Genomic DNA, 25,671 nt, shown 5'->3' on the forward strand with positions numbered 1-25,671 from the left:
TGCATTCAAGTTGCCATCGATAAAATGCAAATGTGTTCGTTGTCTGTAGCTTATGCCTGCCCATACCATAACCCCACCGCCACCATGGGGCACTCTGTTCACAACGTTGACATCACCAAACCGCTCACCCACACAACGCCATGTCTGCCATCTGCCCGGTACAGTTGAAACTGGGATTCATCCATGAAGAGCGTGCCGGTGGCCATCCAAGGTGAGCATTTGCTCACAGAAGTCTGTTACGATGCTGAACTGCAGTCAGGTCAAGACCCTGGTGAGGATGACGAGTACACAGATGAACTTCTCAGATATGGTTTCTGACTGCAGAAATTATTCGGTTATGCAAACCCACGATCCCGCAGGTGAAGAAGCCGGTTGTGGAGGGTCTGGTGTGGTTACATGTGGTCTGCAGGTGTGAGGCCGGTTGGAAGTACTGCCAAATTCTCTAAAATGACATTGGAGGTGGCTTATAGTAGAGAAATTAACATTAAATTATCTGGCAACGTCTCTGGTGGACATTCCTGCAGTCAACATGCCAATTGCACGCTCCCTTAACTTGAGACATCTGTGGCATTGTGTTTTGTGACAACTGCACATTTTAGAGTGGCCATTTTTTGTCCCCCAGCACAAGGTGCACCTGTGTAATGATCATGCTGTTTAATCAGCTTCTTGATATGCCACACCTGTCAGGTGGATGGATTATCTTGGCAAAACTCACTAACAGGGATGTAAACAAATTTGTTCACAAAATTTTAGATAAATATTTTTTGTGCGTATGGAAAAATCCCCTGATCTTTTATTTCAGCTCATGAAACATGGGACCAACACTTTACATGTTGGGTTTATATTTTTGTTCTGTGTACTTGGTCCCAACAGAATCCATAAATGTTTTATTCTCAAACTTTTCTCTGGTGTTTATTGATGATGAACCCTGGAGTGATATGCTTATAGTTGGTTTCAAGATATTTTAGAATATATATTTTTTTCTGGCAGATTTTCATCTGAAATCTTTTGCATAAAGATCCCCCTACCCACAGCTGATTTTATACAGCACTGCCTCGCACTCACACATACTCTCTCTCACTGCCAAAGAATGCAGCCGTGTTATTTACAGTAGATGAATCGTGTGGCATGGTTACAGTCTCCAGACTACATGGACAAGAGAGACAGTTACTGCGAGGTGGGTGTGATTTAAATAGGCCTGGGCTGGAGGCGGGGAATATTACCTGTCTGTCAAGCAAAATCAATATTATAACTGGCCATCTGTTCTGTTAACAGCTATGAATGGGCGTGCAGACTATCTGGCAACTCCTGCACAGATTTGTACGCATGCGCAGAGAGACCCGTTAGCTGTCAAATTGATCAAATTGTCATCGAGTTGTTTCACTGGCTTAACCGTGTCGAATCAGACTCAAAGTCCACCGGAGGAAATGTTACCTACACGATTCTCTCTTTGACTTTTTGGAATCGTCTTTTCCAACAGGAAGTAAATATTAAACACGGTATCACACGGTAACTTGCGTTTGGATCACACGGCACTGGACCACGGCGGTCCCAAGTTGGATTTGACAGTACCATTGCTAACGTTACCAGCAAGACAAGAGAGAAAACGGATTTTTAGACCGACTACCAGGTATCCAGAAAGCCGCTAGCTAAAAAACTAGAAATAATTTATACATATAAAAACTTACTATTTGTTTTACTGGCATGCCGATTCAATAAACATCAACCAGGGCCAGCACTCACTGGAAGTTGTTAGCCCTGCGATAGCTACAATAGCTAGCTCACTGGTTGTCAGCTCAGCTATCAAAATATCCCAAATAACATTATTTTTTAATGCCTTCATTTATTCTTGGAAATTTGGCAAATTTGCTTGTCCACAATTATGTCATTCTTCCCAGGTTAACCGAACCAGAAAGTTCGGTCCGGATGGTGTTGTCTGTACAAATTCAGGTGGTTGACAGTCGGACGGGCACTGTCGCCATGGGCAACCGGGGGATGGAGGATCTGATCCCCTTGGTGAATAGGCTCCAGGACGCCTTCAGCACCATTGGCCAGAGCTGCAACCTAGACCTGCCGCAGATAGCTGTCGTTGGCGGTCAGAGCGCAGGCAAGAGCTCTGTCCTGGAGAACTTTGTGGGCAGGTATGGTAGTCAGACCTAGCTAGTGATCATCAACAATAAGACATCAGCTAATGCACCAGAACCATTCATGTGCAGGAAACCATTCATGATGTTATTCAATAATGGGTTATTCAGATGCTGGCTGTTTTGAGTTTGGTAGAGATTCATGGTTCCCAACAGTTGACCTCTCCAAATGAATGCACACTGCAGACAGACACCCTCTCCTATTCAGTGAGCGCTAGCATGGGTTGTTTACTAAAACCTCTGCCAAGGGTAGTTGCGTTTGAAGCAGCTGATCGTTACAAATTAGTTCAGTTATGTGACAATAGGCATGATGTGTAAACAAGTGTTTTCAGATCATAGCAGATGAAGGAGAGAGGAGACAATAATATTCTCTCCTTTTCTTTCTCAGTATGGTTGGCATGAAGTGGGGGCTCCTCAGAGGAGGAAGGGGAGGATCATCCTACTCAGTGAATTTCATAAAAATAAAAACTGTGAAAGATTTTAAGTTATCCTTTTTAGATTAAACTATACTTAATATTTATTCACGTCACAAAATAACTGATTAAAACACTGTTTTGCAATGAAGGTCTGCAGTAGCAGCAACAGCAGTCTCCACCAGTGTAACTGCTAACCGGCTTGCTGTCAGAGCATGTGAGGGCAGTTGGAAATCCCGCTCATTTCTCATGGAGCAGTGGTTGTGCACGGTTCCGGTGCTCCATGTCCTTTCCAACGCTCCACTGAAAACGGCTCCGCTCTCAGAGGGAAAAAAACTGCCACTCCAAATTCGCTCCATTCATAAAATCCCAATTTAACCAACAGCCATCTATTTTTTGTGACTACCTGGACCTACCATTTGGTTTTGAAGTATTGAAACCAAAGCATATGGATTTGAATGAAAAGTATTTGAATAAACATAAAAAGGTGAATGTAAGAAGTACACATTTCAAATAGACTACATGTCATATTAAACAGCATATAAACACTCTAAATAGGTCAGGAGCCAGACAGGGAGCCTAAGAAGGAACGAAAGTTAATTATTTCGTCTATATTATTTAAATTATTTCAAGGCTATAGCTTATAAAGAAATACATTGTGAAGCATTTGCGAGTGCGACACAATAGGCTGGTAGGGACATAAAGCGCTCAGCATTTAAACAACATTTCGTTGTATTAAATCATTATAGTCTATACATTGCGCATATAGGCTGTGACTTACTTAGAATTAAATACAAATTAAACGGAAGTGCCTTTTTAATAAATTTTTAGAAACACCAGTTTGGCCAGTCTGTGGCTTCAGGCTCATGCGATGGTGCCTGGAGAGCAGGCCAGCAGCGGATAATATTCTTTCCGCACTTGCAGAGCCACTGGCGATGCTAAACACCCTTTAGGCCACTCTTGCCAGGCTGGGCAGAGATGCAGTTTTTTATTTATCTTTTATATAGGCAGGCCTAAAGGTTTTTAGGCAAAATAACCCAATCAAAACGGAAAGCTCCTTGAACGTAGGAATATGCCAGGCCTATTGGGCCAAAATCAACTATGTCCTATTGTACAGATAATATAACAAAATTAACATTGTTTAAGAGATCTGATTTAAAATAAAATACTTTGCTACAATGACACACTTAGTTATCTACCCAACTCTTTCCTTACTTTTAGCATGTGCACGTAGTAAGTACACCATCAGGCCTTTCGGGATAAGTGTATTTTCAGGTCCCACAATGATTCTTTAGTGGTGAACACTACATCACCGCACTCCCTCTCGTGCTCTTGGTCCTCATCTTTGTAATTCACCTTGATTTAGCACCTGTGTGTTCTATCAGTTTCTTTCTGAAAATATTTAGTGAACTCGATGACAGTAGCCAAAGCAAGGGGCTATAGCAGCACACAAGTAGACTACAAAGGCATGCTGGGCCAGGCTTGCCCTGAGCTCGTGAAGTGAGCGCTACTAGATCGAAATTGGAGTGGGCGAGAAGGCCGCCGCTCCAGCCTTCTTGAATCTCGTTCCGCGCTCCAGTCAAATTGGGCACGCTCCGCTCACATACTCTGTTTCCTGTACACTGTACTGCATGATTGTAGCGGGTTTACTAACGCGTTAGTACTAGTCGCCATGTTGACTATGACGTTCGCAAATATGGTGACAACGATGTAAGCTGTGTGTAGCGGTTTGGTTTTAAGAAATGTTTTTCGCCTGGTCACAGACATATGTTGTGTTGTGCACTGAAGTCCACAAACGAAGGGAAAAGGTGAGAGGAGGAGAGTGCGTAGATGCAAGAAAGAATTATACAACGAACAAAGTGATGATGCTGTTTGTATGTGGCTGCTATGAAAGTGAATTGTGTATTCATTCCGCCGATTCTGTTGAAAAACGTTTCTTAAACGGAACGAAATGGGGATAAACCTCAATTTGTCCAATCGAAACTCTTGTTTGCAACTGTTTGGAATAATGATTGTAGCAACCTCATGATGGTTATAGGGCAAATGTGAGTATCATGTAGTAGCCTAAACCTATCACTGTTACATTGAACTGGGTGAGTGGAATATGAATGACAGTCATCTAATATGCTGTAATAAAAGCCCATGCTCATCCCCAAAAAAGTGTCCTGCCTAATCTTAAATCTTTGGACTCTCAAGTGGCACAGCGGTCTAAGGCACTGCATCTCAGTGCTCGAGGCGTCACTACAGACACCCTGGTTCGAAACCAGGCTGTATCATAACCGGCCGTGATTGGGAGTCCCATAGGGCGGCACACAATTGGCCCAGCGTCATCCGGGTTTGGCCTGCACGTGCTACAGGTGGGTGTTATCGTGACCAGTGAGCTGAGATAAGGCGGAGCTTTACCTAGCATAGACTTATAGATGACCTGGAGCCAGTGGGTCTGGCGACGAATATGTAGTGAGGGCCAGCTGACTAGAGCATACAGGTCGCAGTGGTGGGTGGTATAAGGGGCTTTGGTGACAAAACGGATGGCACTGTGATAGACTGCATCCAGTTTGCTGAGTAGAGTATTGGAAGCTATTTTGTAAATGACATCGCCGAAGTCGAGGATCGGTAGGATAGTCAGTTTTACGAGGGTATGTTTGGCGGCGTGAGTGAAGGAGGCTTTGTTGCTCCAGATACGCAACTAGTCTAAAGAAGGCCAGTTTTATTGCATATTTAATCAAAAAAACAGTTTTCCGCTGTGCTAACATAACTGCAAAAGGGTTTTCTAATGATCAATTAGCCTTTTAAAATGATAAACTTGGATTAGCTAACACAACGTTCCATTGGAACACAGGAATGATGGTTGCTGATAATGGGCCTCTGTACGCCTATGTAGATATTCCATAAAAAATCAGCCGTTTCCAGCTACAATAGTCATTTACAACATTAACAATGTCTACACTGTATTTCTGATCAATTTGATGTTATTTTAATGAACAAAAAATGTGCTTTTCTTTCAAAAACAAGGACATTTCTAAGTGACTCAAACCTTTGAACGGTAGTGTATATATATTTTTTATTTAAACAGCACCAACCGCCACTGTTGGCATGGGAGAGTGAAGTGGTTACTGGATGCCTGATATGACTGTGTGAGAGTGATGGCTGTGTGACAGTGACCAGCACTTGGTGGCTTATCTAGCAGGCTCCCTGCTGAGGACTGGATCTGTGCTGAAGGACTGGAATCAGAGAGAGGTCAGGGAACAGAGTATGCCTTAGAGCACGTGCAGTCAGTCAGAAAGTTTTCAGTCAGTCATTGAGCTAACAGAGCTGAACTGAAGAGGGCATTGTGTTCCTTTCTTCCCTCTGTGTGCTGATGCTTGATGTCTCCTCCTTACTGACTGACTGACTGACATATAAGCAGGACCTCTTTCAGACAGGCATGACGCAGCCTCTAATTCATTTCCTATCAACTGACACTGGAGGAGAGTTGGAGAGCTGTTGACCTGGTGAAAACTCTCTCTGCTGCCATACGACACACAGACATACTCCCACAGTAACAGGCTAACAACAACACTGCAGCGTCCCCTTGGCAGAATGTGTCCCCTTTATCAGTCTTTTCTGTCTCTGACTCACTGACTTCATGTCTGAAGGCTGAATCCAGCTGTATCTCCTGCCCTGAGTGTCAGTCCTTCCTCTCTCCAGGGATGTTGTGTTGTCACAGCTGAATTATAAATGGAGGTAGGATGCTGTAAAATAAATACAAAACGGGACAACAGGGAAAAGGTGGCACTCTGAAGTTGGAATGAAAGACAAGAAATACGTCATCGTGTTTTCCACCCATTATTGCTTTGTACTTGATACTGTAGCCTGAGTGGGGGCTTGTTTTGACATTGAGATGTAGAGCTATTGTATGTAGAGCTATTGTATGTAGAGCTATTGTATGTAGAGCTATTGTAATACATTAGAGATGCTTCAGGTTCCAATGTTGTGCTTGATATCATCTTTCTCTTGTCTTTTAAAAGTAAAACAAACCTACACTAGCTGTGTCCTAGTCATCACACATAAATGAACATGCCCCTGCCTGCACTGGAAAAACCTATACCGGTATGTAAGCCCTCCACAAATAAGTGTTGTAGCAGTAGTAAAGATGGTGAGGTTGAGTGAGCCGGTCTAGTATTTCAGGCTCTGATAAAATGTGCTGGCTCGACTTGGCCAAGTGTGCATTGGCTCTGAGCCTCTGACTGCCCTGGCATTGTGCCTCTGAGAGTGGAGCTTCCTCTATAGAGCTAATACACAGACACACTGTGTATCTGTTGTTTGGCAGTGAGACAGATGCCTGAGGGGGTCAGTCTTTCATCTCCTGACTCTTCTATTCCTCTATCCCCTTTCTCTTCCTCTCCTCTCAGGGACTTCCTCCCCCGGGGTTCTGGCATCGTCACCCGCAGACCCTTGGTCCTCCAGCTTATCTCTGCCAGCACAGGTAACACACACACACACACACACACACACACACACACACACACACACACACACACGACAAATAAGTCTATAACTGTAGGATACATCACATTAAACTTCTGTCACTGTGTGTAGATGTGACTCCCTGTCTGTCTGTCTTCAGGGACAATTATGGAACGCTGTTAATTGTACACAACTATAGGAGACACACCATACTGCTCTGTTCCCCTAAGCTCCAGGGTTTGTTATCTGTGTAGTGCAGATACAGCAATGATGTCATATATACAAACTAGACTAGATATCTGACGCCTGACGTATGTGTCCGAAGACGATTGGTATAATATATTTAATGTCTGTGTGAAATGGGCATCTCTCTCTCTTTCTCTCCCACCCCTCTATCTCTGTAGAGTATGCAGAGTTTCTCCACTGTAAGGGGAAGATGTTTTCAGACTTTCAGGAAGTTCGCCAGGAGATCGAAGCAGAGACTGTGAGACTCACTGGAACCAATAAGGGCGTCTCTCCTGTCCCCATCAACCTACGAGTTTATTCCCCTCACGGTACACACACCACAGTGTACTACTCTTACACACTCCCCACATGGTAACACACCCTGCATCTCAACCTAAACCGGATGCTTCAATGCATAAATATGTGTGTCTGTTTGTCCTCAGTGTTGAACCTAACCCTGGTGGATCTGCCTGGCATTACCAAAGTGCCTGTAGGAGACCAGCCGGCTGATATAGAGTACCAGGTCAGACACATCAGTACAATTGAACTAATATTATAAGATAATTTCTCCCACCCTTCTCCTTCTTTCATAAATCAAGTTGTATTGTATTTGTTCCCCAGGTGAGGGACATGATCATGCAGTTTATCTGTAAAGACAACTGTCTGGTCTTGGCTGTGACTCCAGCTAACATGGACCTGGCCAACTCCGACGCTCTCAAACTGGCCAAGGATGTGGACCCTCAGGGTGAGACCAGAAGGACAGAACGTCTCCCCCAGCACCTTTTCACATGGTCCAAATCATAGAAATAGCATTATTTCTTCATTCTTTTTTCAATGGTCAAAATAATCAGTACTTTGGAAGTGAATATAACATGGGTACTGTTTGACTTTCTTTTTCATTGTTTTCCACCAGGCCTGCGGACCATAGGGGTGATCACTAAGTTGGATCTGATGGACGAGGGAACGGATGCCCGGCACATACTGGAGAACAGGTTACTGCCACTACGCAGAGGTACATGGGGTTTTATTACCATAATGTTCCCCATAATGTTCCCCTAACATCCCAATAATGTTCCCATAACATCAGCCGTGACCAGGCTGAGGTAAGTTTTGAAATGGAGGCTTGATGTCCTCCTGCCATGCTGAGCTGAGCTCACGGGTTGAGTTACAGTATTACAATCAGTGCCAGCCTGCCCTGGGAGTGTGTGTATGTGTGTGTGTGTGGGGGGGGTCAGGGTCTAGGCTGGCTGGGTAAAGCTGTGCCAGGTGCAGGGTCATGCTTGATCCTTCAGGTAATACATTATACATGGAGCCTACTGTTAGTACTGCTGTTACAGTAGCAAGTTAGAGTTGAACTGCCTCGAACCTCTGCTGGCCTGCTGAAATCAGATGACCTCTGAATCCTGCATCCAGAGATGTAGTGATGTGTAATGCATGGAGACAGCTTACTCTCTCCTCTCCAGGTTATATCGGGGTTGTGAATCGTAGTCAGAAGGACATTGATGGGAGGAAGGACATTAAGGCAGCTCTGGCTGCAGAGAGGAAGTTCTTCCTGTCTCACCCTGCATACAGACACATGGCTGACAGCATGGGTACCCCCTACCTACAGAGAGTCCTGAACCAGGTACACAAGAACATACACTGATACGTGTTGACCAGATAACTGTTCAAATCAGCTTTTTCTTTATTGTTTGTGTGTGTGTCTCTAACTCTCTCTACAGCAACTGACCAATCACATCCGAGACTGTCTGCCAGTGTTCCGCAGTTGTCTCCAGAGCCAGCTCCTAGCGCTGGATAAAGAGGCTGAGGAGTACAAACACTACAGAGCTGACGACCCAGCACGCAAGACAAAGGCCCTACTACTGTTAGTACACACACACACACACACACACACACACACACACACACACACACACACACACACACAGCTAACATAATACACAACGCTCTATTGATGTGTGTGCAGGCTGATGCAGCAGTTTGCAGCAGACTTTGAGAAGCGTATTGAGGGCTCAGGAGACCAGGTGGACACTAAAGAACTGTCAGGAGGAGCCAAGATCAACCGCATATTCCACGAACGCTTCCCCTTCGAACTGGTCAAGGTCAGCCTGGGGGTGTGTGTGTGTGTCTCACCAGCTTTCGCTCAGTGTGTGTCACGTCTTACTTTGGGTGTGTGCGTGTTTGTATCTTCAGATGGAATTTGATGAGAGGGAGTTGCGGCGGGAGATCAGCTATGCCATCAAGAACATTCACGGCATCAGGTGTGTGTGTCAGAGGGGATACATGCTTTGTTGGGCTCAATGGTCTATTTCACCACTCCTATTTCTGTCTCTGTGTCTGTCTGTCTCTCTGTATCTAGGACAGGCTTGTTTACTCCAGACCAGGCGTTTGAGGCCATAGTGAAGAGACAGATAATCAAGCTGAAGGGTCCCTGTATTAAATGTGTGGACATGGTCATCCAGGAGCTGATCAACACTGTACGCCAATGCACCACCAAGGTAACCACCGCTGTGTGTGTGTGTGTGTGTGTGTAACCACCGCTGTGTGTGTGTGTGTGTGTGTGTGTGTGTGTGACAGTAATTCCACCATCATATCTCTTGTTATTTCTTGTCTCTAGTTGGGTTCCTTTCCAAGACTGCGAGAGGAGACGGAGAGAATTGTTACCACAAACATCCGAGACAGAGAGAGTCGAGCTAAAGACCAGGTCTCTCTCTCTCTCTCACACACACACACACACACACACACACACACACACCCCAACCATAAAATATAGTGACGGTGTGTGTGTGTGTTCTCTGTACAGGTCCTGCTGCTAATCGATGTACAGGTGGCCTACATCAACACTAACCATGAGGACTTCATTGGCTTCGCTAAGTGAGTTTCCCTGTCTATGTTTTCTGGTCATCATCATATGTGGGTTGGACATGATGATGATTAAATGAAGAAAAATTGTCTGATGGGAGAGTGACTGACTGTGTGTGTGTGTGTCCCAGTGCGCAGCAGAGGAGCGCTCAGACTAATAAGAAGAGCATTGCAGGAAACCAGGTGAGTTTCACATAGCTTAGTTACTTTATCTCAGGTAATGAATGTCTTAGGTTTTATTATCTGATGCTAATACGTGTGTTATGAGAAGTTAACAAATGTACACCTGGAATGGCAGCTGATGTGGAGGTTTACTGTATGTAGGAAGAGCAGCTGAACCTGCCTGGGCACACAGTGTCTGCTCCATCCTAACCTCCCTGTTCTCTCCTCTCTCCTGTTACAGGGTGTGCAACCAGTCTCCAGTCTAATAGTATGAGTAGTCCAGTCTCTGTAAGGCTAAACCCTCACTGCTGACTCATGGCTGCCTCCTACTGAGACACTGTTTGTACCTCTCACTGGTTGCCTCCTTCACCAACCTCTCTAACCCACAGCTTCACTGCTCTCTTTTCCACCGTCTTTCCACAGACTGCACTCTGGCCCTCTCCCTGCTCCTCTCTCTCTCTCTCTCTGTGTGTGTGTGTAAGCAGCACAAAATGGCGCTGAGTTGTAAACTTGGCTCGGGTTTCTCAGATCCAAGCGCAGCTGTCTGGTCACTCAATAAATACAAACACTAGGGACAGCTACATCAGTTTGTGTGTATGTGTGTCACTGCCTCATCCCCCTTTCTCTCACTTCCTCCTCTCTTTCATCCTCTGTCCAAATCTGTCGGCTTTTAGCCGTCAGCTCTTTTTCTTCCTTTGTCTTCTCTTTTCCTCCTTCCTGTCCTCCTCACTGCTCTCTCACTCAGTCTCATCACTGAGCTCACAGTTTCTCTCTCCCACAGTTCTTCAACAGTTGTTTTTCTCTGGGACTATTTCTTGGTACTATTTTACCATAGCGTACCGTCAATGTCTATCATTTCTAATGTTTATTCCCCTCATACTCTTTATTTCGCTTTGTATTGGTCAGAGAAATGTGGTAAAGGACTTGGCAGAAATGACCACTAGTGATGTAATGACTGGGTGAGGGGACATTTCCATTTTCTAACTGATCCTCTGTCTCAACAGCTGATCCTCTGTGCACGCATTACATATCTCTCTCAATCTATGTGCATGTATATGGATATCTGTGTATGTATATGGATATCTGTGTATGTATATGGATATCTGTGTATGTATATGGATATCTGTGTATGTATATGGATATCTGTGTATGCATGTAGTATATCTGCTCTCTCCCACACTGTGACCCATATGTAAGATACATCATCCCACCATCTCGCTTGTTCTCAAGCTAAGCTCCACAGCACCTGCCTCTCTGTCTCTAAACCTCCCAGCTCAAAGGGATAGTTCACCCAGACCACATATTGACTCTTCTATTTACAACATGCTAACAGGACTTATCACACACATTGTTTTACCTGCACAATTCTAATGCTGGGCTGTAGCTAAGTAGACATACAGTACAATCCCAGATCTTAGCTAGCTGACATACTGTAAGGGCTTCATAGCCTACTGTCTTTTGTACCCATGAGATGAGGTAACTTTGTAATCTGAGTGAACTATCCTTTTAATTCCTCCCACCTTAAAACCTCTTCTCAGTCCCTCCCCTGACATCACCCCTGACCTCAGATCTCTCCACAGGTCATCCGTAAGGGCTGGCTGACCGTCAACAACATCAGTATCATCAAGGGCGGTGCAAAGGAGTACTGGTTCGTCCTGACCGCTGAGAGCCTGTCCTGGTTCAAGGATGATGAGGTGAGCACAGAGTCACTGATCTGGTCTGATGATGAGACTACTGAAGCTGCTAAAGCTTTACTATTGAGGCTTACTAGTAGAGTAGTGATGGGGGGGGGGGGGGGGGGGGGAAATCGACACAGTTGCATATCAGGATATTCTTTTTGACGATGTATCGTTTTGACAATATCGCATTATTATTTTTGCACTAGTTGGCTGTACTTGTACCAAAAAGGTGGTTTTCCATCTTCTTTTTAAATAGGGAGCCAATTTATTTTTCAACACAAATTTCTATGACTGATCTAAACTAGTTCTCATGGTTCTCTTGTCCCGCTGCAGTAGACAAACATTGCCTTCAGAAAGTATTCACACCCCTTGACTTTTTCCACTTTGTTGTGTTAAAGCTTCACTTTAAAATTGATAAAATTTAGATTTTGTGTCACTGATAAACACACAATACCCCATAATGTCAAAGTGGAATTATGTTTTAGAAATGATTTCAAAATGAAAAGCTGAAATGTCTTGTTATTGCAAGCCTAAATAAGTTCAGGAGTAGGAATTTGCTTAACAAGTCACATAATGAGTTGCATGGACTCACTTTGTGTGCAATAATAGTGTTTAACATGATTTACCTGATCTCTGTACCCCACACATACAATTATTTGTAAGGTCCCTCAGTCGAGCAGTGAATTTCAAACACAGATTCAACCACAAGTCCAGGGAGGTTTTCCAATGTCTCGCAAAGAAGGAAAATTATTGGTAGATGGTAAAGAAAAAAAAGCAGACATTAAATAACCCTTTGAGCATGGTGAAGTTATTAATTACACTTTGGATGGTGCATCAGTACACCCAGTCACTACAAAGATACAAGCATCCTTCCTAACTCCGTTGCCGGAGAGGAAGGAAACCGCTCAGGTATTTCACCATGAGGAGTTGGAGTTTAATGGCAGTGATAGGAAAAAGCTAAGGATTGATCAACAACATTGTAGTTATTCCACAATACTAACCTAAATGACAGTGAAAAGAAGGAAGCCTGAATAGAATAAAAAATATTCCAAAACATGCATCCTGTTTGCAATTAGGCACTAAAGTAAAAATGCAAGAAATGTGGCAAAGATATGAACTATATGTCCTGAATACAAAGCGTTATGTTGGGGGAAAATCCAACACAACGCATCACTGAGTACTACTCTTTATATTTTCAAGCATGGTGGTGGCTGAATCATGTTATGGGTATGCTTGTCATCGGCAAGGACCTTTACAGAAGGACAATAACCTGAAGCACAAGGCTAAATATACGCTGGAGTTGTTCAATAAGACAACATTGAATGTTGCTGAGTGTTCTTGTTACAGTTTTGACTTAAATTGTCTTGAAAATCTATGGCTAGACTTGAAAATGGCTGTCTAGCAATGATCAACAACCAACTTGACAGAGCTTGAAGAATTATTTTATAATAATGTGCAAATATTGTACAATCCAGGTGTGAAAAGCTCATAGAGACTTACCCAGAAAGACTCTCAGCTGTAATCGCTGCCAAAGGCGATTCTAACATGTATTGATTCAGGGGGTTGAATATTTATATAAAATACATATTTCTGTATTTAATTTGCCAAAAATTCTAAAAACATGTTTTCACTTTGTCATTGTGGGGTATTGTGTGTAGATGGGTGAGAAAAAAAAACATATTTAATCAAGTTTGAATTCAGGCTGTAACAACAGTGTGAAATAAGTCAATGGGTATGAATACTTTCTGAAGGTACTGTGAGTAATATAGTGAGCAATATGTTTGGAACATCGAATCATAATAAAATCACAGTATCGAATCGCAACACATATAGAATCGTGAGAATCGCAATACCGTATCGGCACCTAACTATTGTAATAATATCTTATTATGAGGTCCCTGGCGATTCCCAGCCCTATAGTAGAGGCTGGACAAAATACACACCTGAGTACCCCAGACCAACACACACACATTTATTACACATACATTTCTGTTAGCTACAAAATAACTCCAAATACTACTGTCTTCTGCAGTAGGGGAAGGGAGAGTCTAATACAGGGAATGTAGGAAAGACATGGGCAGCTGGGGTTTGAGTCATCACCATCATCATCAAGCAGGAAGTCTGGGGTATACTGGCTAGGATTGGCTCTGGGAGCTGTCCGTCAAGCTGTAGGTGCGATGTGGTTGGTCCGTGGGTCAGCGGGGCTGCCATCTGTCTGCCTGTCTGTGCCTGCTGTACAGGATAGGAAGGTCTGCACAGCAAGTGTAGACAGGCAGACACACCACAACACTCTCTCAGCCTAGCACAGCACTGCTCGCTCATGAGGTCCACAGACTGTGTTTGTTGGTGTGTGTGTTTTGTGATGGGCTGGCCTGTAACTTAGGTAACTCAAATGCACACATGTAAGTACAGAGCTGGCCCAATACTACTTCAACTAAGCCCCTCTATTCCCCACCATACCTCTCAAGTACAGAGCTGGCCCAATACTACTTCAACTAAGCCCCTCTATTCCCCACCATACCTCTCTCCCTCTCTATTCCTCCCTCTCTCTGTCCACTCTTCCTCCTGCTCCCCCTCTTCCTCTCTATTCCTCCCTCTCTCTGTCCACTCTTCCCCCTGCTTCCCCTCTTCCTCTCTCTTCCTCCCTCTCTCTGTCCACTCTTCCCCCTGCTCCCCCTCTCTCTTCCTCCCTCCCTCTGTCCACTCTTCCCCCTGCTCCCCCTCTTCCTCTCTATTCCTCCCTCTCTCTGTCCACTCTTCCCCCTGCTCCCCCTCTTCCTCTCTATTCCTCCCTCTCTCTGTCCACTCTTCCCCCTGCTCCCCCTCTTCCTCTCTATTCCTCCCTCTCTCTGTCCACTCTTCCCCCTGCTCCCCCTCTTCCTCTCTGTCCACTCTTCCTCCTGCTCCCCCTCTCTCTTCCTCCTTCTCTCTGTCCACTCTTCCCCCTGCTCCCCCTCTTCCTCTCTCTTCCTCCCTCTCTCTGTCCACTCTTCCCCCTGCTCCCCCTCTTCCTCCCTCTCTCTGTCCACTCTTCCCCTGCTCCCCCTCTTCCTCTCTATTCCTCCCTCTCTCTGTCTACTCTTCCCCCTGCTCCCCCTCTTCCTCTCTATTCCTCCCTCTCTCTGTCCACTCTTCCCCCTGCTCCCCCTCTTCCTCTCTATTCCTCCCTCTCTCTGTCCACTCTTCCCCCTGCTCCCCCTCTTTCTTCCTCCCCCTCTTCCTCCTCTGGGAGTTGAGGCATTTGGAGGAGTTCACTCTGACACAGCTGGAGCTGCCCCAAGCCAAACCAACACACACATCTCCTTAATCATTCATTTATTGTTACTCATCACGTTCCTTTCACAGGGGTATGATGGCAACAATGATCTAAATAACACAGTCTCGTCTAACAGCAGTGTCTCTGACAACACTACTGATAGGAGAACTACTACTAGCCTGGCTGGTACAGGAGGTTCTAGTGCCCCTTTGCTCTGCCTTCTATTTCACAATATTACACATTACTACACAGTGTAGTTACAGGTATGCTGGGAAAGGGGTAATAATCTATGGTGAAATGGTAATCAGAACTCTTTCTTATCCAAAGGGCAACAGGGTTGACTACTGTTGGAGCCCTGTACTCTCTCCATGTGCCTACAGTATGTGTGTTTGTCTCAGTGAGGGGGGGATGTCCACTGTAATAAATTATCCTTACTATCACAGCTACATCAGCATGCTGCCCCAACACCACTGTAGGCCTCAGACACACTCCTCGAGTCAGACCCAGGCCAAGCTTCTCTCTCGCAAAGTCTCCTATATTTGAACCCACTTTCTCCACCTCCCCAAAATGTTTTTTTCTTTCCCCATTCCTATCTCTCCCTTTTTCCTCTCTTTTTCTTTCTTTCTCTGGCCCTTCTCTGATTCCCTCCCTCTTTTCTGCTCTCTCCCTCCTATTCCCCCTCTTGCTGGGTCTCTCTCCCTTTCCCTTTCCCTCTCTCCCTCCCTCCCTCTCTCTGATTGGCAGTCTCTTTGGGCCTGTACACATTCCTGGCTGGAGAACTCAAGGTTTAGTCCAAACACCCGCTTAGCTTCCAACATCTAGCTAGAGAAATCCCACATGGCCGCTTCTTCACTTCAACCCCCCCCCTCCTCTCTGTTCTCCCCCCCTTCCATGTCCCCTTTCTCCCACTCACAACTCTTCCACACATCCAGATCACCTAGCCAGACCACCAGACACCCTTTCTCACTCTCCCTTGTGATCTCTTACTTTTTCTTCAGCTCATTCAATCATGTCTCACGACAGTGTGGTCACCGTTACTTATTTTCCTTACATAAACACACATGCTGTACCCAGTCACACACAAACACAAACTCCCTCCCATATTTGCTGCTCACATTCTCTCAAGTATAGATACCCTCCATACGTTTAATCTAAACAATGTATACACACTAATCTCCACACACTAAACGGTGTATAATCTCTATATAACATTAAACAGACAGACATTCCTCCTTCCCTCTCTCCCTGCCTGACGTGCAGCCTGAGGAAAAACAGACGACCTGCGCCCATACTCACCTTATACACACGTCCCATACAGCACCCATACACTCACATTACACTGTACATACACATTCCCATACAGCACCCATACACTCACATTACACTGTACATACACATTCCCATACACTCACATTACACTGTACATACACATTCCCATACACTCACATTACACTGTAAATACACATTCCCATATAGCATCCAACCATTATAATCTACAGACTCACCTGCAGCCTTTTACCACAGCACAGTAGTGTGTCTGTCCGGTCTGCTTGCTATATCACACAGTGAGTCTGCAGAGAGACCCAGTTTCAGATAGAGCATCTTTGATATATGATCCACCATGAGCAGCCTGACACACACACACACACACACACACACACACACACACACACACACTATACTACCATACCGACCACTTACTTACAAATATAACAGGCCTCTAGGCTTTCCTAACACAAACAGCACAACAACGTACTGTAGTAGCAGACAGCAAAGACCAACTCATACATCTAGTCCCCAGTGTGAATGTGCATGCGTGTGTGTGTATATGCTCGTGTGTGTGTGTGTGTTTTGAGAGAGAGTGGTGGAAGCCATTCCTTGCCCAGTCTAACCAATGTGCAGACTACTGTACACCAGTAAGACCCTGAACAGGTAGTCTGAACACTGGGATGACGGAACAGGACTCACTCTCTCCTCTCCTTCTTCTCTCTCTCTCTCTTCTCTCCTTCTATGTCTTTCTCTCCGTTTGTTTCTCTTTGCTTTTTCATCTCCGAAGTGTTGGAAGAGTAGAAAGATTCTTCATGTCTCCTCTCTGTTTTATCTTCTCTCATTCCTTTCTTTTGTCTTGTTTTTCACCCATCCAAAGGTTTCGTTGACAAACTGGTTAAAGGATTCTCAATGTCTCCTCCCCTTTCTCGACCTGAGTGAAGGGTGACGGGGTCGCACGCATGTGCACGCACACACACTGGCTGTCCTCTTCTATTGATCTGGGTCCTGTTCTGGTCGCGTCTCGGCCCGGTCCAGTGTGTGCCGGGGATCTGAGGGGCTGCGTCCGAGCAAACGAGTATCCAGCCTCGACGTGGCACATTCACTCTCACCACTGGGGATCTGCCAGTGCACTTAGTGAAGGCATAACGAAAAAAGGGGGGAAAGGGATGGAAGAAGGGAGGGACTGAGGCGCCATATATGGGTTGTTGGGACCCTTGGGAATCAACTTTGGAGTGGTCTGCAGTTTCTCTCTCTCTCTCTCTCGCTCTCTTTCTCAAGCGGTACCAGATGTCTGTCGTCTGTCGGAGCGCCAGCCTCTCTCTGTATTTTTTTCTGCCTTTCTAACAGGAAGTGGGCCCCTCTGGAAAAAATAGAGCGGAATGAAGGAAGAGTTGCAGGGTTCAGGAGAGACCAACACACACACACTAGCGTGTGTGAGACAGACTGTCACCTTTCAGTCTTTTTTTCTTCTTTCATCTTTACCTTTCCTGCTCAATGGGGCACTCCTTTTTAGGCCATATCTTCATCCCTTTCTCCATCCCTCCTCCATCTCTCTCTTTCTCCATCTTCCCCCTTCTCTCCATCTCTCCTACCATCCTTCCTCTCTCCACTTTTTACTGTAGCGGCTTCCTGAGAATAGCCCCTCTGGAAGGGGGAGTGGAGTGGAGGAGAGGATAAGAGAGGGGAGGAGAAGGGTGGACGAGAAGAGAGAGGGGAGCAGGGTGGCGAGAGAAACGTGGAGAAGAGCGAGGGGAGGAGAAGAGAGGGGATGGAGAAATTTTGTTTTAGAGCTTCACTTTGAGCAATGACTTTCACATGTAGGATGGCTTCTTTCCCTCCCTATCTTGTTCTCTTTCCTCATCTCACTCACTTTTCCTTCCCTGTTTTATTCTCTCCTTTTCTCTCACTCACTCCATTATTTTCCACTATCCCCATATATTTTCTGTCATTCTCTCTGTTTTGCTTCATTTCTCCAACTTTTTACTTTCGTTCGTAACTTCTAATGATGACAGTGTGTAGACTCATGCCTCCCCTCCTAAACACACACACACAAACGCATCACTGTAATGTAGAGTAGTCCAGTCCCTTTATGTATCCTAGCTAGCTCTGTTTCTCTGCTGTTTCCACCATAGAGAAGAATGTTAACAAACCAATAAGACGCCTCCCCCCCATGCTATACTTAAGCAATACGGCCCGGGGGGGGGGGTGTGGCCAATATACCACGGCTAAGGGCTGTTCTTAAGCACAACACAGAGTGCCTGGACCAGTGGTGTAAAAGTACTTTAAAGTACTACTTAAGTAGTTTTTGAGGGTATCTGTACTTTACTATTTATGTTTTTGACAAGTTTTATTTCACTACATTCCTAAAGAAAATAATGTAATTTTTACTCCATACATTTTCCCTGACACCCAAAAGTACTTGTTACATTTTACAGGAAAATGGTCCAATTCACACACTTATAAAGAGAACATCCCTAGTCATCCCTACTGCCTCTGATCTGGTGGATTAACTAAACATAAATGCTTCGTTTGTAAATTTTGTCTGAGTTGGAGTGTGCCCCTGGCTATCCGTCAATAAAAAAATAACAAGAAAATTGTGCCGTTTGGTTTGCTTAATATAAGGAATTTGAAATGATTTATACTTTTACTTTTGATACTTAAGTATATTTTAGCAATTCCATTTACCTTGATACTTAAAACCAAATACTTATAGTATACTTAAAACCAAATATTTTACTGGGTGACATTCACTTTTACTTCAGTCATTTTCTATGAAGGTATCTTTACTTTTACTCAAGTATGACAATTGGGTACTTTTTCCACCACTTGCCTGGACACAGCCCTCAGCCGTGGTATATTGGCCATATACTACAAATCCCTGAGGTTCCTTATTGATATTATAAACCGTTTACCAACGTAATTACAGCAGTAAAAATACATGGATATACCACCGCTGTCTGCCAATCAGCATTCAAGGCTCGAACCATCCAGTTTATAATACAGCATATTTTCTCTGCATGCTGTTTCTGCTTTGACCAGAACAGTAGACCTATCAATGAATGAACCCTTCTTCTATCCTCCCTCCCTCCACATCTCTCTCCCTCCCCCGTCTCTCTCTCTCCATCCCTCCCCGTCTCTCTCCCTCCATCCCTCCGTCTCCCTGCCTCCATCGTCTCTCTCCCTGTCTCTCTCCCTCCCCCGTCTCTCTCCCTCCATCCCTGCCCAGGAGAAAGAGAAGAAGTATATGTTACCGTTGGACAACCTGAAGCTGAGAGACGTGGAGAAGAGCTTCATGTCCAGTAAACATGCCTACGCCATCTTCAACACCGAACAGAGGTGTGTGTGTGGTTATAGTGGTGTTTTATGAGACAAGGTTATGACAGACATATCTGAAAGAGATGGAGGGTGAGGTTCAGGACTTTGACACCCTAACTTTGTGACTTCCTCACTGACAGAGAGAAGCAGTGGGTTACTGGACTGAGCAGGCTAGTGCTGAGCTGGGTGGGACCTGGCTGGGTAGGGTGTGTTTGTGTGGACCATAGTATACCAAGGGCAGGCTCATTAAGCAGCTATTCAATGCCAGAGTTCTGGACCAGAGATGAGGCTGTTCTTGTTAGGAAACTATTTCTCAGATCGCCACAAGAAGGAGGGAAAGAAAAGAGAAAGAGGGCTGGGTGGGGTGAGTGGAGGGGAGGGAGCGATCAGCCAGGAATGTGTCAAAGCGTGTCCTACTGCGCCCCCTGTTCCCCCTTCTCTGTCTGTGTGTGTGTGCATGCTTTTGTGTCCAGAGTGCTGATCCCGGTGCTCTGTATGTCCGTCTGACATTTATCACAACCTCAGGAAAGTCCCTGATCTAAAGGCAGGGGGAGAGAGAGTGAAAGGGTAAAGGGAGAAAGATGCTAAAATTCCTCAAGAGGAGAGAAACTCCCTGGACACAGCGGAACTGAGCGAGGAAAAAGGAGAGGGAAAAAGTGGGATTTGGTAACTGGTTACAATCCAGCCATTGTAACGCATTGAGTGAGTTAGTGAGTGGGAGTGAGAGAGCCCCCGACTGGCCCTCCTAACACCTAACCCTTCTGGCCATCTGACCAACAACATCTCCAGCAGCATCTGGTCTACCATCCAGGGATCGACCAGGCCCTGCCTAGCATACAGACACTTGAGATGTCATGAGATACTGTATGTGGTGAGGCTGCTCTCCATAACACTCAGCCTTCGTTTGGAGACAGACAAACACACACACCAACAACGGCAGCTTAGAAAACATGAGAGAGGGAGAAACAAAAGGAGAGGAACAACAGAGTGATCAAATAGAATGTTTAACAGATGTGTGTTTTAACAGATGGGCTTTAGACAGCTCCAGATTCCTGCCACTGTCAGACGCAGCGGCGTCTCCCTGACAGAGGGGGGGAGAGAGCGAGGGGAGGTGGAGAAGTAGAAAGGGGGAGATGAGAGAGCGAAAGATTCATTGTGTGTGAATAGGTGTTTTCCAGCACTCATAGCATGCCCTGTGTGAGACCTATGTTGTAGTCATGTGTATGCATATGGGATGCAACCTCAAACATCGAAAGCAAGGTGACTGTTTGACTGTATCTGTTATAATTGTTGGAACTAGACTAGATCTTTAGTAGTGGTTTCTTTGCAGCAATTCGACCATGAAGGCCTGATGCATGCAGTCTCTCCTGAACAGTTGATGTTGAGATGTCTGTTACTTGAACTCTGTGAAGCATTTATTTTGACTGCAATTTCTGAGGCTGGTAACTCTAATGAACTTAACCTCTGCAGCAGAGGTAACTCTGGGTCTTCCTTTCCTGTGGCGGTCCTCACAAGAGCCAGTTTCATCATAGCGCTTGATGGTTTTTACGACTGCACTTGAAGAAACTTTCAAAGTTCTTGAAATTTTCCGCATGTCGCAAAGTAATGATGGACTGTTGTTTCTCGTTGCTTATTCAATCTGTTCTTACCATAGTTTGGACTTGGTCTTTTACCAAATAGGGCTATCTTCTGTATACCCCCCTACCTTGTCACAACTCAACTGATTGGTTCAAAAGCATTAAGAAGGAAAGAAATTCCACAAATTAACAAGGCACACCTGTTAATTGAAATGCATTCCAGGTGACTACCTCATGAAGCTGGTTGAGAGAATGCCAAGAGTGTGCAAAGCTGTCAATGCAAAGGGTGGCTACTTTGAATAATCTCAAATATAAAATATATTTAGAATTGTTTAACACTTTTTTGGTTACTACATGATTCCATATGTGTTATTTCATAATTTTTGATGTCTTTGCTATTATTGTACAATGATGGAAATAGTACAAATAAAGAACAACTCTTGAATGAGTAGGTATGTCCAAACTTTTGACTGGTACTGTATATAAGACCTATAGGTTCCGGGAGCTGGGTATAGGTGTTTTTTTAAAGCTGCTGGCTGGGAAATGTAGTTTGACGTAGCTGACCGTATGTAATGTTATTGTAGGAATGTGTATAAGGACTACAGGTTCCTGGAGCTGGCGTGTAGCTCTCAGGAGGAGCTAGACAGCTGGAAGGCTTCTCTGCTGAGGGCCGGAGTCTATCCTGAGAAAGTCACTGTGAGTACCCTAGTCATAACCCCTGACCCCTGACCTCTAACCCTAAACCATGATCTATAAAGTAACTGAATATTGTTACCCTGATCCCTAACCTCTAACCTTTCCCCCTGACAATATCCTGCACCTGCCCTAAATGTCCTCTGCCTGGCTACCCTGCCCCTCCTCTCTCCTATCTCGTCCCCTCTACAAGCCCTCCCCTCCTGTTGTTGGCTGCTCATAGCAGCATTCCTGGGCCGTGATGTCATTATGTGTGTGTGTGTGTGTGTGTGTGTGTGTGTGTGAGAGTGCGTGTGTAGACTCCGAGAAATGTCAGATCTGTTTCTAATCAGCACTGCTCCCCTTCCCTCTTCTCTAACCCCCTCCCCTTGTCTCCTTCCCTTCCCTATTCTCTAACCCCCTTCCCTATTCTCTAACCCCCTCCCTTTCTCCTTCCCCCTTCTCTAACCCCCTCCCCTTGTCTCCTTCCCTTCCCTATTCTCTAACCCCCTCCCCTTTCTCCTTCCCTTCCCTCTCATCTAACCCCCTCTCCTTGTCTCCTTGCCCCTTCCCTAACCTCCTCCCCTTGTCTCCTTTCCCCTTCTCTCTTCTCTAACCCCCTTCCCTCTTCTCTAACCCCCTCCCCTTGTCTCCTTGCCCCTTCCCTCTCCTCTAACCCCCTGCCCTTGTCTCCTTGCCCCTTCCCTCTCCTCTAACCCCCTCCCCTTGTCTCCTTCCCTCTTCTCTAACCCCCTCCCCTCATCTCCTTTCCATCATCTCCCCTCTCTCTTTTCTCTTCTCCCACTCATTTTTGTCCATCAATTCAATTCAAAAAAGCTTTTAGGTTAAGGAACTTTCCATGTTGCCAATGCAATATACTGTACCTTACAGCAGCCATGACAAATTACACCACTAACAGCCACCTCTCTCCCCCACTCTTTTCCCTCCCTCTCTCCATCCATCCCTCCCTCCCTCTCTCCAACCCTCCCTCTCTCTCTTACCAGGTGGATGGGGAGTGTAGTGGTTCTAGTGATAGTTTCTCTATGGACCCTCAGTTGGAGCGTCAGGTAGAGACCATACGGAACCTGGTGGACTCCTACATGAACATCGTTTACAAAGCCATCAGAGACCTCATGCCCAAGACTATCATGCACCTCATGATCAATAACGTAAGACTGTCTGTCTGTCTGGGGGCGTTCCAGACCATCTTCATCACATCTCATAACACCTGGACAGAATCACATTGTTATCCTAGCAATCTGATCTATAAGACTAGTACACTCTCAGGTTGTACAACATATGACACAACAGTTGTGATATAGATATACAAACATGTTTAGACAACCATGGCTTTGTGTGGTGCCTCCATCCCCCTCTCCTCCTTTTCTCCTCCTCCCCAGGTGAAGTTGTATATTGGTAGTGATCTCCTGGTGCAGCTCTACTCTCTAGCAGAGAAGTGTGTGTTGATGGATGAGTCTCCAGAACAGGAGCAGAGGAGAGAGGAGGTGCTGAGGACTCACTCTGCCCTGAAGGAGGCGCTGGCCATCATAGGAGACATCTCTACCTCCACCTCCTCTACTCCTCTACCACCTCCTGTTGACTCCTCCTGGCTGCATGGAGCCCCTGGGACCAGCTGCAGGTAACACACACACGTGTACATATGAGTGCATGCACACACACACACACACACCATAACTCTAACCCCATTCTCCTCCAGGTCTCCCAGTCCTACAGCTATAGCTTCTAAGCGTATAGCCGCTGCTCCTAGAGCCTCACCCTCCACCAGAGGCCCCGCCCCCATGGCCCCACCAGTCCCCTCCCGCGCTGCACCCCATGGACCAATCAGCAATCACGCTGATACCACCCAGTCTCCACCCACCGGACTCATCAGACCCCCCCCTAGTGTACCCAGGTAACCACGGTGATGATGTTATTTTATTCATTAGCTATTTGTTGGAATTCTGTGCGCGTGCAGAGCCAAACATTGGGCTGCAGAGAAAGAGGGAGGTTATTTGAACTGCATCAACCCCATATTACAAACGTTGTCTCACCTCTCTCTCTCAACTTCACTTCTCTTGGCATGGATTTGTTCTACTGCGTTCCATTTTTCCTCATGCAATATCTGTCTCCCCTCTCCTCCACTCATTCCTCCCCTGCTTTTGGCCCGTCTCTTTTTCTTTCTGCCTCATTTCCTCTCCACAGTTCTTTTGGGCCTCACCCATCATCCCTCTCAAGCCCCTTCCTAACTCACTCCATAACTCTCCCTCTCTTTTTCTCTACCTCTATCCCAGGAAAATTACAAGCCCTTTTCTCCTATTTCACATCACAGCAACACTCTGCCAGTACACACACACACCAAAAGATTCCTTTGTCTCCACAGGGATCTTTCCTGGTCAGCACTAGCAGGAATGCTCACTGATTTCTCAACAGGACTTTCCTCCTGAGTGCACACTGTTTTCTTTAGGAGATCTATAGTGTATTATTTTGTTTTAATCATTTAAAAAAACTTTGTATGAATTGTAGAGTACTCTAATACTTTAAATACATACTACATGTGTATGATGGATGTACTGTAGTGTGTGTCCTGTAGTAATCTAACGGAGTAGGCGTAGAAATGCCTGAAACTAGATCCCCCTACATACTGGTCTTGACGAAAAAAAATTAATAAAAAAAAATGTCGGGAGGTTCTCTTCTGCACTGTTCAACCAATCCAGTAAATGTGGAGGAGGAGTTAAGATGGAGTGTCGCCTTGTTAACGTCCAAAAGCGGCAGTCACGCTGAACATTTGGTTGTTGGGGCACAGGCTAGTCCAGTAATGGTCTCTCTTCTCTTTCCCTTTCCAGGAGGCACCCCCCAGCTGTCCCCACAAAACCATTGCACTGACCCCTCCCCACAACACAACAATGCCTCTTATAGGACAACTACATCATACAGTCATGTCAATCAGATGGATTATATGACTTTTTTTGTAATGCCTTTTTTAACTTCTTTGCCAAATCCCAAATGCACCCCTATCCCACAACCCTGAGGCACTTCTCCTATCCCCTACCTCCCGGACACTTGCAAAGATCTGAAATGATTGGATAGGTGTAATCAATGTGGTGACTATTTCTACTAGTCTATTGGAGGGCAAGTTGAAGCCATTGCCATATTGATAATTTCTACACATTCTAAACTCAAATATCAATCTACCATTTTGCTGGAGACTCTTACCCAAATCTTGTCAATGAGCTGTCTAATCTGTAATACAGTGTGCTGGCTCTTCCTCCCTCCCCTCTCTCCTTTCCTTTCCTCCCTCCCCTCTTTCTTCCCTTCCCTCCCCTCTTTCTTCCCTTCCTCCCTCCCCTCTTTCTTCCCTTCCCTCCCCTCTTTCTTCCCTTCTCTCCCTCCCCTCTTTCTTTCTTTCTTTCCCTTCCCTCCCCTCTTTCCTTCCCTTCCCTTCCCTCCCTCCCCTCTCTCTTTCCTTCCCTTCCCTCCCTCCCCTCTCTCTTTCCTTCCCTTCCCCCCCTCCCCTCTTTCCTTCCCTCCCCTCTCTTTCCTTTCCTTCCCTTCCTCCCTCCCCTCTCTTTCCTTCCCTTCCCTTCCCTCCTCCCTACCTCTCTCTTTCCTCCCATCTCCCTACCTCTCTCTTTCCTCCCCTTCCCTTCCTTC

At 45.5% G+C, this 25,671-nt stretch overlaps 1 protein-coding gene across 4 annotated transcripts; it reads left to right on the top strand.

The window, feature by feature from the left end:
- Positions 1-1,350: 1,350 nt before the first annotated feature.
- On the top strand, positions 1,351-25,371 carry LOC120054946 (dynamin-2-like). Of its 4 annotated transcripts, XM_039002713.1 has the most exons (23): positions 1,351-1,630; positions 1,899-2,141; positions 6,949-7,022; positions 7,408-7,557; positions 7,672-7,751; positions 7,850-7,973; positions 8,142-8,240; positions 8,692-8,852; positions 8,950-9,092; positions 9,195-9,330; positions 9,422-9,489; positions 9,588-9,726; positions 9,846-9,932; positions 10,032-10,102; positions 10,222-10,273; positions 10,494-10,520; positions 11,833-11,946; positions 19,683-19,792; positions 21,933-22,044; positions 23,025-23,189; positions 23,421-23,659; positions 23,738-23,932; positions 24,864-25,371. In XM_039002713.1, the coding sequence occupies exons 2-23, from the start codon at positions 1,927-1,929 to the stop codon at positions 24,901-24,903; spliced, it is 2,601 nt and encodes an 866-aa protein (XP_038858641.1). In that variant the 5' UTR covers positions 1,351-1,630; positions 1,899-1,926; the 3' UTR covers positions 24,904-25,371. The 4 variants fall into 4 exon arrangements, with proteins under 4 accessions (XP_038858641.1, XP_038858642.1, XP_038858644.1 ...); XM_039002714.1 differs by lacking the exon at positions 10,494-10,520; XM_039002716.1 differs by lacking the exons at positions 19,683-19,792; positions 23,025-23,189; positions 23,421-23,659; positions 23,738-23,932; positions 24,864-25,371 and having other exon boundaries at positions 21,933-22,041.
- The last annotated feature ends 300 nt before the right edge of the window (positions 25,372-25,671 follow it).

This window comes from Salvelinus namaycush, chromosome 10 (assembly GCF_016432855.1).
Source record: "Salvelinus namaycush isolate Seneca chromosome 10, SaNama_1.0, whole genome shotgun sequence".
NCBI classification, from domain to species: domain Eukaryota; kingdom Metazoa; phylum Chordata; class Actinopteri; order Salmoniformes; family Salmonidae; genus Salvelinus; species Salvelinus namaycush.